Source organism: Mobula hypostoma, chromosome 1, assembly GCF_963921235.1.
Source record: "Mobula hypostoma chromosome 1, sMobHyp1.1, whole genome shotgun sequence".
Lineage (NCBI taxonomy): Eukaryota > Metazoa > Chordata > Chondrichthyes > Myliobatiformes > Myliobatidae > Mobula > Mobula hypostoma.
The window spans coordinates 149,414,314-149,426,416 of NC_086097.1; the positions used below are offsets into that span (position 1 = coordinate 149,414,314).

At 40.9% G+C, this 12,103-nt stretch overlaps 1 protein-coding gene across 1 annotated transcript in view; it reads left to right on the top strand.

Annotated features, from left to right (window-relative positions):
* Positions 1–6,432: 6,432 nt before the first annotated feature.
* tg (thyroglobulin) overlaps positions 6,433–12,103 on the top strand; it is a 348,151-nt gene continuing 342,480 nt past the window's right edge. Inside the window, exons 1-3 of the mRNA XM_063057803.1 lie at positions 6,433–6,455; positions 6,581–6,687; positions 9,919–10,062. Of these exons, the coding sequence (XP_062913873.1) occupies positions 6,439–6,455; positions 6,581–6,687; positions 9,919–10,062 (268 nt within the window). The 5' untranslated portion in view covers positions 6,433–6,438. The remainder of the gene's footprint in view (positions 6,456–6,580; positions 6,688–9,918; positions 10,063–12,103) is intronic.

The following is a 12,103-nucleotide window of genomic DNA, read 5'->3' on the forward strand; positions in this document are numbered from 1 at the left end:
AGTGGAACAGCAATGACAAGTGTTTCTGGGAATAACGCGGAAGGTGCAGGATCAGTTCACTCCAAAAAGGAAGAAAGATTCTAAGGGGAGTAAGGGGTGACCGTGGCTGACAAGGGAAGTCAAAGACAGTATAAAAATAAAAGAGAAGTATAATACAGCAAAGATGAGCAGGAAGCCAGAGGATTGGGAAACTTTTAAGGAGCAACAGAAGATAACTGAAAAGGCAATACAGGGAGAAAAGATGAGGTACGAAGGTAAGCTAGCCAAGAATATGAAGGAGGATAGTAAAAGCTTCTTTAGGTATGTGAAAAGGAAAAAATTAGTTAAGACCAAAGTTGGGCCCTTGAAGACAGAAACAGGTGAATTTATCATGGAGAACAAAGAAATGGCAGATGAGTTGAACAGGTACTTTGGATCTGTCTTCACTGGGGAAGACACAAACAATCTCCCAATGTAATAGTGGCCAGAGGTCCTAGGGTAACGGAGGAACTGAAGGAAATTCACATTAGGCAGAAAATGGTGTTGGATAGACTGATGGGACTGAAGGCTGATAAATCCCCAGGGTACTTAAGGAGTTGGCCCTAGAAATCGTGGACACGTTGGTAAACTTTGGAAAATTCAGGATCTGTTCTATAGATTCTATAGAATCAGGATCAGTTCCTGTGGATTGGAGGGTAGCTAATGTTATCCCACTTTTTAAGAAAGGAGGGACAGAAAAAACAGGAAATTATAGACCAGTTAGTCTGACATCAGTGGTGGGGAAGATGCTGGAGTCAATTATAAAAGACGAAATAGCAGCACATTTGGATAGCAGTAACAGGATCGGTCCGAGTCAGTATGGATTTATGAAGGGGAAATCATGCTTGGCTAATGTTCTGGAATTTTTTGTGGATGTAACTGTGAAATATGGGCAAGGGAGAGCCAGTGGATGTAGTGTACCTGGACTTTCAGAAAGCCTTTGATAAGGTCCCACATAAGAGATTAGTGGGCAAAATTGGAGCACATGGTATTGGGGGTAGGGTACTGACATGGATCGTAAATTGGTTGGCAGACAGGAAACAAAGAGTAGGGATTAATGGGTCCCTTTCAGAATGGCAGGCAGTGAAAAGTGGGGTACCGCAAGGCTCGGTGCTGGAACTGCAGCTATTTGCAATATACATTAATGATTTAGATGAAGGGATTAAAAGTAACATTAGCAAATTTGCAGATGACACAAAGCTAGGTGGCAGTGTGAAATGTGAGGAGGATGTCATGAAAATGCAAGGTGACTTGGACAGGTTGGGTGAGTGGCAGATGCAGTTGGACAGGTTAAGATGCATGGCAGATGCAGTTTAATGTGGATAAATGTGAGGTTATCTACTTTGGTGGCAAGAACAGGAATGCAGATTACTATCTGAATGGTGTCAAGTTAGGAAAAGGGGAAGTACAATGAGATCAAGGTGTCCTTGTTCATCAGTTACTGAAAGCAAGCATGCAGATACAGCAGGCAGTGAAGAAAGCTAATAGCATGTTGGCCTTCATAACTAAGGGTATAGGAGCAAAGAGGTCCTTCTGCAGTTGTACAGGGCCCTGGTGAGACCACACCTGGAGTATCGTGTACAGTTTTGGTCTCCAAATTTGAGGAAGGACATTCTTGCTATTGAGGGAGTGCAGCGTAGTTTCACAAGGTTAATTCCCGGGATGGCGGGACTGTCATATGTCGAAAGATTGGAGCGACTGGGCTTGCATACACTGGAATTTAGAAGGATGAGAGGGGATCTGATTGAAACATATAAGATTATTAAGGGTTGGACATGCTAGAGGCAGGAAACATGTTTCCGATGTTGGGGGAGTCCAGAACCAGAGGACACAGTTTAAGAATAAGGGGTAGGCCATTTAGAATGGAGTTGAGGAAAAACTTTTTTACCCAGAGAGTTGTGGATCTGTGGAATGCTCTGCCTCAGAAGGCAGTGGAGGCCAATTCTCTGGATGCTTTCAAGAAAGAGTTAGATAGATCACTTAAAGATAGTGGAGTCAAGGGATATGGGGAGAAGGCAGGAACGGGGCACTGATTGTGGATGATCAGCCATGATCACAGTGAATGGCAGTGCTGGCTCGAAGGCCCAAATGGCCTACTCCTGCACCTATTGTCTATAATATAAAAATGAGGATTTAATGCTAAGGCTTTATAAGGCATTAGTCAGACCACAGTTGTAAGCAGTTTTGGGCCCCATATCAAAGAAAGGATGTGCTAGTATTGGAGAAGATCCAGAGAAGGTTTATGACAATGACCCAAGGAATGAAAGGGTTAAGGTATGAGGAGTATTTGATGGCTCTAGGCCTGTTAGCTGCTGGAGATTAGAAGAATGAGGGGGGAATCTTATTGAAAGCTTCTGAATATTGAAAGGCCCTGGCTGAGTGGACATGGAGAGGATTTTTCCAGTAGTCGGAGAATCTAGAACCAGAGAGCAGAATTTCCCAGTAGAAGGACACCTCTTTAGAACAGACACTGGCAGGATAGAGGGTGGTGAATCTGTGGAATTCTTTGCCATAGACAACTGTGAAGGCCAAGTTTTTGGGTTTATTTAAAATGAATGTTGATAGATTCTTGATTAGTAAGAATGGGGAGAATGGGGTTGAAAGGGAAAATAAATGAATGAATAAATATGTGTAGCACAGAATTCAGTGGATATGCAGCCCAATCAGAAAATAAATTTCTTCTGAACCTCATCCTGATTGAGAACAATCTTCTACGTCTAGTCATCCCAAAAAGTCTCCCAACATCTACCCTGTCAATTTCTTATATGTTTCAATGAGGTCACTTCTCATTTAGCTGAATTCTGAAAAGTACTCGCATATTCCACACCATCTGTTTTAGGACAATCCTTCATTTTTCAAACAAATCTAACCTGATCCCCTATCCACCATTCGGTACAGAGAGAGAAACTGCACACAGAACACCACAAATGACCTGAATTTGCAGGAAGATTTGCTCGTACCTAAGAATATAAAAACATAAGAAATGGAAACATGAGTAGGACAGCTGTCCTTAAGGTCTACCTACTATTCAACGAGATGTTATCTCAGTGCCAGGAATATGGACCATGTGCAGGCAGAAGGGATTAGTTTAATTATGTATCATTAGCATGATTAGTTCAGCAGTCCATTGTGGGCCAATCATAAAATTTATGTTAACTTATGTTTGTGTTATGTTTGTCCTCGTCTTGTAATGTACTCTGCTCCTGCAAAGCAATGGCATTTAACCGGTGTGTGTATGCCTATGACAATAATAAACTTGAACTTAATCTAAAACTCTATCAATCTCTGTCCAGAATATACTAAGCCTTCACAGCCCTACTGTTCACTGAAGGTTAAGGGGAGAAGATACTCATCACTGTCTTGAAAGACTGACCCCTAGTTTTAAGATGGTGAACATCGACTTTAAGGGCAACATCAACTAAACGCTGATATGCCAAGCCACCAAAGAGCTTTTTATGTTTCAAACTGATCGCCAAGCTCCCTCAGAGAGTACCAACAAGCCATTTGTCTTACTAGTTTGTGCTACGTGTACATGCCTAGCCAATGCAGTTCTTGAATTTGTACATCAAGGTACCTCTGTGCTTTGATAACAAGCCATTAAAAATAACATTTTAGCTTTTTTTCTTTTTTTCCTACCAAAATATAAAGGTTGCAGATGACGCAAAGGTTGCTGGTGTTGTGTAGAGTGTAGAAGATTGTCATAGATTAAAACAGGACATTGATATGTTGGAGAATTGGGCTGAGATGTGGCAGATGGAGTTCAATCTGGAGAAGTGTAAAGTGATACGTTTTGGAAGGTTGAACCTAAAGGCAGAGCATACGGTTAATGGCAGGATTCTTAGCTGTGTAGAGGAATAGCGGGATCCTGGGATCCACGTCCATAGATCCCACAAAGTTGGCATGCATGTTGATAGGATGGTTAAGAAGGCATATGATGAGTTGACCATAATTCATCAGGGGTTTGAGTTCAAGAGCTTTGAGATAAAGTTTAGTTCTATAAACTCTGGTTAGACCACCTTTGGAATATTGTGTTGAGTTCTGGTCACTTCATTATAGGAAGGATGTGGAAGCTTTAGAGAGGAAACTTACCAGCATGTCTTCTGAGGAAAGTTTTAGTGTGCTAGGGCATTTCCCTTTAGAAAGGAAGTTGAGAGGTGACTTGCTAAAGGTGTATAAGATTATAAGAGGTATTGATAGAGTGGATAGCTAGCATCCTTTCCCCAAAGTGGAAGTGGCTAGTAAAAGAAGTCATAATTTTAAGGTGATTGGAGGAAAGTGTAGGGTGGAATGTTAGGGGTAGAGTTTTTACACAGAGTGATGTATAATTGGAACATACAAGTTATTATTGACTTTAAGACTCTCAGAATGACACATGGATGAAAAAAATTTGAAGGCCATGTTGGAGGAAAGCATTAATTTGATCTTGGAGTAGGTTAAAAGGTTGGCACAACATCATGGACCATGTACTGTTCCATGTTCTGTATTCTATGTTTTGTGTTCTATAGCAACATCTCTTGAATAACATCTGAACAACTCTGTACATTTGACCCAGGGTCCCATAGTAATTTAAATATTATCAAGTTTCTGGGAACTTCAATTCAAATCCTGGATCACCTGCTGCCTTTCAGGACACATGGTCCACCTGTTGACTGTACACTGTATTTTGGGATGAGGCTTGTGAAGCTACTTGTGTTAAAAAGGAGCTCATCCCCACAAGCAGGCTACTGAAGATGTCCTCAGATACGGTTATCAAGTTGTTATTTATTACATGATCCTAACTGCTGACGTTAGCAGGTTGTTTGATCATACGAGAATTAATTTGAAGACAAATTCTTTTAATTTCAGTAGTACCAACACCAGACACTTGATGGCAGTCAAGATCAACAACCCTGGTTCATTAATTTTTAGTTCTCTTACCAGTGACAGGAACAAGTACAGCCATTGCTGCAGGCTAATATCTGAACAAACCATGAAATGAACCAAGAGCATTTTCACTTAAGAACTGCAATGACTTTAACCATCACTTGTTTCTCTTACTTTGGCCATTCTCTCTCAGCTGGGTGCAGGAATTTGGAGAGGATGCATGTGTAAATTCTAGGAAATGTTCTCAAGCTCTGCCATGCTTCCTCGGGTTGGTTAACAAAGAAAGCAACTGGTCTTCATTATATCTGCCTGAACATCCAAAACTCCAATTTAAAGCCAATTAAGTACTTTTAAATCAGAACTGACAGATTGTGTTGAAAAAATGGACAGCAAATTTCCATTCAGTCTTACTTCTCAAATTAGATTAGATTATGAGAACACTCAGTCCTCTTTTATTGTCATTTCTTAATGCATATATGCATTAAGAAATGATACAATGTTTCTCCGGAGTGATACCACAGAAAACAGGACAGACCAAAGACAAACACTGACAGAACCACATAATTATAACATATACTTACAGCAGTACAAAACAATACCATAATTTTATGAAGAACAGACCATGGGCACAGTAAAAAAAAAGTCTCAAAGTCCCGAGTTGATCGCCTCCCAAGTCCCCGATAGCAGGCGGCAAAAGGGAGAAACTCCCTGCCATAAGCTTCCAGGCACTGTCAACTTGCCGATACCTTGGAAGCAGCTGACCACAGCCGACACTTTGTCCATCCGTCCAAAAACTCCGAGCTTCCGGCCAGCCCCTCTGATACAGCCTCCCAAGTGCCATCCTTTGCTGAGCGCCTTCAATCTCTCCCTGGCCACTGAAACACGCAAAGCCGAGGATTTCGAGGCCTTCAGCTCTGGAGGTTCCGGTTACCACACAGTAGCAGCGGCAGCGAAGCGGGCATTTCAGAAATTTTGCAGATGTTCCTCCATGCTCTCGAGTCTATCTCCATCAAATCAGAATTGTGCACGGTCCCCTACTTGACAGATAACAGACATCATCTCCAAAGTGGCCATGTGCACTGCCATCGTGCCGTCATCTTCTCCCCCCTCCCGGGAGGATTTATAGGTACAGTGATGACTATAAACCTATTTTATTGATGCTGGTTGAGGAATAAATATTGACTGGGACACCGAGGGGAAACTGAAAATCAAAAGAAAAACTGCAGATGCTGGAAATCTGAAATAAAAGAGAAAATGATTTGACCTGAAATCTTTCCATCTATACACGTTGACATACTGAGTATTTGCAGTATTTTCTGCTTTTCTATTATTAACAGCTACTGATCCTTCTCTTCCTTGAAACTGTCTCTCTCTGGGTTCACTCCTGCTTAGTCTGTTTAAGATAATTGAGTTACCATGGCTGCCATGCATCATGCTCCTGGCAGAGGAGGCAAGGAAAAGACTGGAAACAGCAATTAGTTAAAACATTCACACTGGACCAGGAATAGTACAAGAGACACAACTATGAAGGCTAGTCATTTGAAGAAAGGGCCAACCATGAATTGCCTGGATAAGTATACAATGTTCTTATAAAAATGAGCATGTTTTAATGAAAATAAAGGTCTGAACAGTGTTTTCATTCTTGGACTGTCTTAAGATTGTGGAAACTGATAAAAATGTTTGTGTTCTTTTCTCTCAGGTTTCCTGATGCATTCCGTACATTCAGTGCCTTCAGGCAGAAATTTGCTAATGTTTCTGGTTACTGTTACTGTGCTGATAGATTAGGGCGCGAGCTTCAGGGTACTGGTGAGTGAACAGTCTTTAATGAACAGGATTTAAAATAAATTTCATTAATATTCAATTCCCCTGTATTTCTATTGCCATGTGGTCTTTACAGAGGTGGAAGTCAAGACTATTATTTCACCTCTTTTAGCTTTGTGCTGAAGCAGTATAGCTGAGTTTACAATTGGTCTTCACAACAGACCAAAAATGCTGGATTCTGGAGGAACTCAGTAGGTCAGGCCGCATCTGTGGAAGGAAGTGGACAGTTGATGATTCAGGTTGGGACTCCTTCAACAAATCTCGGGCGTCAACAATCCTAATGAAGGGTCTCAGCCTGAGATGTCGACTGTTTGCCAACCTCTATAGATGCTGCCTGATCCGCTGAGTTTCCAGAGCTTGAAAGAACTCATGTTTGCTGAGCTAGACTAGCTTCAAACTAAGCAGTAGCTCTACTTAAACATCCCCATCCTTGCTTACTGAGTGGAAAAAAGAGAGGCTAGCTTAATGCATTGGAAAGTGGAGGCCCTGAGGTGACAGGAGGTTTCTGTGACCGTGAGCTGAGGCAGAGACAGAAAGGGCAGTAATATGGAGGTAGAAATAGAGGATATGAAGGTGAATGTGGATGTACTGGTTAAAAAAGATAAAAATGCTAAAAATGATAAAATTAATAAAGGGATATAACTAACAATAAGGAATACAAATCCATTTGGATTGAGCTAACAGACAAGTAGATTTGCATCATTATACCTAGGGATGTAGAATCCAAAGGTAGTGAGATCATATTAAGTTAAGACTATATTCTTTAGACTGACTGGTTAGGATGAACATCTTACAATCACAGGAAGTTGCAGAAGACCTTGGTCTAAATGCTTTCATAATAAAACTTGATCAGTAGGTGGGAGAAAAAGAACAGAAGATATGCTGAAAGGCTGAGATGTGGAATCTAGATTGGGAGTTGATCTTTATAGAGTATAAACACTAGCACAAATTGGAGTTGACTTGAATGTCTCTTGAGCATTCAAGATAATTGAAATAAACAGGAAAGGAACTTTATGCCCAAAGGCCAGTCAGTTTTCTTATGGCCAAATCATACTTTAAGTGCATTTTTCTATTCTCCAGGTACATTTTTAATTATTTTCCAAATATGCTATAAGTGTTACCCACAGTAATCAGTTGATACTGAAGCCCTTTTTTTCATCAATTTACTTGCATAGGGAGCACCCAAAATGCAGAAACCACATGACTACTTTACCATAGATATAAGAACATAAGAAATAGGAGCAGGAGTAGGCCATCTGATTGCTCACTTCTTCATTCAATAAAATCATGGCTGAAGTGGCTGTGGACTCAGCTCCATCTACCTGCCTATTCTCCATAACGCTGCTATGCAAAAATCTATCGAACTGTAAATATATTTAATTGGGTACTTAACTGGTTCCTGGGCAGAGAATTCCACAGATTTAGTTTTCTCTGGGAAAAACAGTTTCTCCTCATCTCCAACCTAAATCTACTCCCCAAATCTTGAGGTTATATTCCTAGTTCTAATTAGCTACTATGTTCTAATTCTATGTTGCCTACTAGTGGAAACAAGTTTCCTGCTTCTATCTTATTTATCCATTTTATGATAATGATATGTTTCTATGAGATCCCCTCTCATTCTCATGAATTCCAGCAAGTATAGTCCCGGGAGGCTGAATCTTTCCTCATATACTAACCCCCTCCTCTCTGGAATCAACCTGGTGAACCTCATCTGCACAGCCTCCAAAGCCTCTCAAATTAACAGAACAGAACTGCACACAGCACTCCAAGTGCACCCTCACCAGTGCTCTGTACAGTGGAAGCATAATCTTCCGGCTCTAAATTTCAATTCCCCAAGCAATGAAGGCCAAGTTTCCATTTGCAATCTCAATTACCTGTTGCACCTGCAAACCAATCTTTTGAAATACGTGCACAAGCATTCCCAAACCCCTCTGCACAACAGCATGTTGCAATCTTTCACTATTTAAATAATAATCTCATCTTCTACTTTTCCTTCCAAGATGGGTGATTTTACATTTACCAACGTCCATCAGCTAAATTCTTGCCCACTCAATTAAGCCATCTACAGTGTATCTCTCTGTAGACTCTGCACAATTTGCTTTTCCGCTCAGCTTAGTTTCATCAGCAAGCATAGACATGCTACACTCAGCCCCCTCATCCAAATCATTAATGTATATCACGCACAGTTGTGGGTTCAGCGCTAACACCTGTGGCACTCTGCTCATCATTGACTTTCAAGCAGAGAAACACTCATTTATCTGAACTTTCTGCTTTTAATTGGTTAACCAATCCTCAGTCTATGCTAACACATTACCCCCAAATCCATACATCCTTATCTTATGGATAAGTCTTTTATGTGGCACCTTATTGAATGCTTTCTGTAAATTGAACAATATAGCAGCCACCTGTTCCTCACTATCCACTGCGCTCATTGCATCCTCAAAGAATTCCAGTAGGTTTGTCAAAAAGGACCTGACCTTTATGAATCCATACTGTGTCTGTCTGATGGAATCATTTCAATTCAGTTATCTTGCTATTTCTTCCTTAACTCTTCCTGACATAGTTACATGTGGCCCATATCACCCAAGTTTCTACATCAAAGATAAGCTTTCTCTTAACACCTCTGCTGTCATTGACTGACTTATTGACCAACCTTTGATTATTACCATTTATTCCAAAGGCCTTCTTGTATTCACTGATGTGGTTGCTCAGTAACTATTCCTTTTGCCTGCATCCAACTAGGACAGCAAACATACATATTATCCTTCATCTATTTTTCCCAAGTCATATCTGCTTCCTAAAGGACAATAGAGCTTCCACGATCAGCACTGCAGAGAGAAAAAAAGAGACATTGTTCGCTCTGGCCTGATTGTGGGGATCTTCTGATGATACAGCACATCTCCAAGGTCACAGTGGTTTTATCTCCCCTGTATTTCCTGCAGCTTCACAAACTTCTTTTGTCTTATTTCAGTTCTGAGAAAGCACCTCTGACCTAAAAAGGTGACATTAGCACAAAGCTAAAGCCTGCTCAGCTCTGAATTTGTTAGCTTGATTGAACAAACTGAGCTCACCTTGGTTAATGGCCAATTCCACCAGCTGAATGCCATAGAATATTTCCCTACCCTGCATTTTCCCAATGCTCAAACCCTTTAGTACATTGAATATGTTGAAACATAGTTGATATCTCTGACAATTCTTGTTCTTTTCATTTGTCAGGTCTGGAGTTACTGCTGGATGAAATCTATGACAGTATATTTACTGGCCCTCAGACCGCCCACACTTTTACAGAGACCGGTATTTACCGAATCCTGAGAAGGAGATTCCTTGCGGTGCAGTTGCTGATTACTGGCAGGTTTAGATGTGAGTTCTCATGGAGAAAGATTTACAGCCTATTCATTATTGCACAGTATATATATATTATATATTTGTGTGGTATTACTGCAATGGTCCTGCGCCTTTGTTTTGATACACGAGTCCTTTGTGTTCTGGCTGTAAAGGATCTGAATTGAAAGTGCTTTGGGCCCTATCATCCGACTGTCTACTGGACATGGACACAATGAAATGCTACAGCTGTTGCCAAATTTGGACCTTGTATGATGCTTCCTGACCTGTGAAAAGTAAATCTTTGTGATCTCTTGTCATGATTGTGACTTGATAGTTTCTCTGGCCCCTCTGAAAAAAATTATCCCTCTTTCTCCTGCTGAATTTTAAAAGCAAATTGTTCTTGCATTGTCAACAATAGCGTCTTTTATTGTCCAGAGAAATGGGGAAAAAAAGGCACCCACCAGGCCTTTATATTTTATATTTCTTGTTTTGATAGCCTTCTCTCACTACAGTGAATGCCAACGTACTGGCACAGAGAATTAGTGGCAGTATTTGTCTAGCTCACAATGAAACATTCTCAGAGAAATGCTGCTCATGTCCTTTGGGAAGTGGAGATTTCATAAAAGTATGTAAATGGTTGTTGCAGTAACTCCTGTGCATCATACGTATTGATGAAGAAAGCAAGGCGTCCTGGGTCCTTTGTCAAACAAATTGGTCTTTCCTAGTTGTTTTTGTTCTTTCCCTGAGGTGATCAGTGCAGTTGGCACTGAAATTTAACCTAGGATTCCAATTTCTATGAAACCAAATTTAAAAAACAGTGTACAAGATATATAAGTTGTCATATTGTGCTGGGCACCAGGGTTACCTTTCTTCTTGAGGATTGAAAGTTATTGCATTCACTCGCCCATTATTTATTTATTTAATCTATCTACCTATCGTGAAACGGGCTCTTCCAGCTCAGCAGTCCACCTATTTAATGCCAGCCTACTCACAGGACAACTTACAATGATCAAAAAGCACTAACCATCTTCGGAACGTGGGAGGAAACCAGAGCACTGGGAAGGAACCTATGCATTCATGGGGAGGACGCACAAACTCCTTACAGGAGGTGCCGGAACTGAACCCCGATCTCTAGTGCCCCGAGCTGTAATGGCATCGAGCTAACTGCAATGTTACCATAGAAACCCTGACATGACGTGTGAGCGCAAGTCATAGGAAGGAAAGGAAGATATCTATAGGGAGCCAATATGTGTCATTAGTGGTTTTCGACACTGAGTTGGACCCGGAGGAGCACACAGTAAAGGTGCATACTGAGGAAAAACCATTAATTTCCCACCTATAAACTCAAAGGCTTTGACTCATGTTTAGACACAAGCTCCAGAAGCTTACACTCCAACTTGTATTATTATAGGGGAGGGAATATTTCACTGTTGCTCAGGAGGAGCAGCAGAGCAGCTCTCAGAGAGGATATTCTGGACCAATCGGCTAGTTGGGCTATATGGGTAGAACGCAGTTATCGTTTTATGGGATTATAGAACACGCAGTATGAACAATTCTAATAGTCAAAAAGAAATATGTTGGTGATCACAGTAAGGTGTGAAAACAATAGCATAGTGGCAGTTGCAGATTTTAACTTTCCAAATATTGACTGAGATAGCTTTATATAAATGGCTGAGATGGGATGAAAGTTTAATACAGTAAGTTGACTCCTAATAAGGAGGGGGCTGTACTTGACCTTGTGTTAAGGACTGAGGATGGGAAAGTGGTAGAAGTCTCTGTGGAATTTGGGAATAATGACCATAAAACATCGAACAGAAAAGGACAGACTGTCCCTTTAGCTCACCATACCTGTGTCAAACAAGATGCTGTTTTAAACTAATCTCATCTGCTTGCACATGGTCTATATCCCTCAGTTTTGTCATGTACTTGTCCAAATGCCTCTTAAGCATTGGCAATCTATCTGCTTCCACCAATTCTGGCAGTGTGTGCATTTCAGGCACCCACTACTCTCTGTGTAAAAAGAAAATTGCCTCACACATCTCCTTTACATTTCTCCTGTTCACTTAAAGCTATAGCC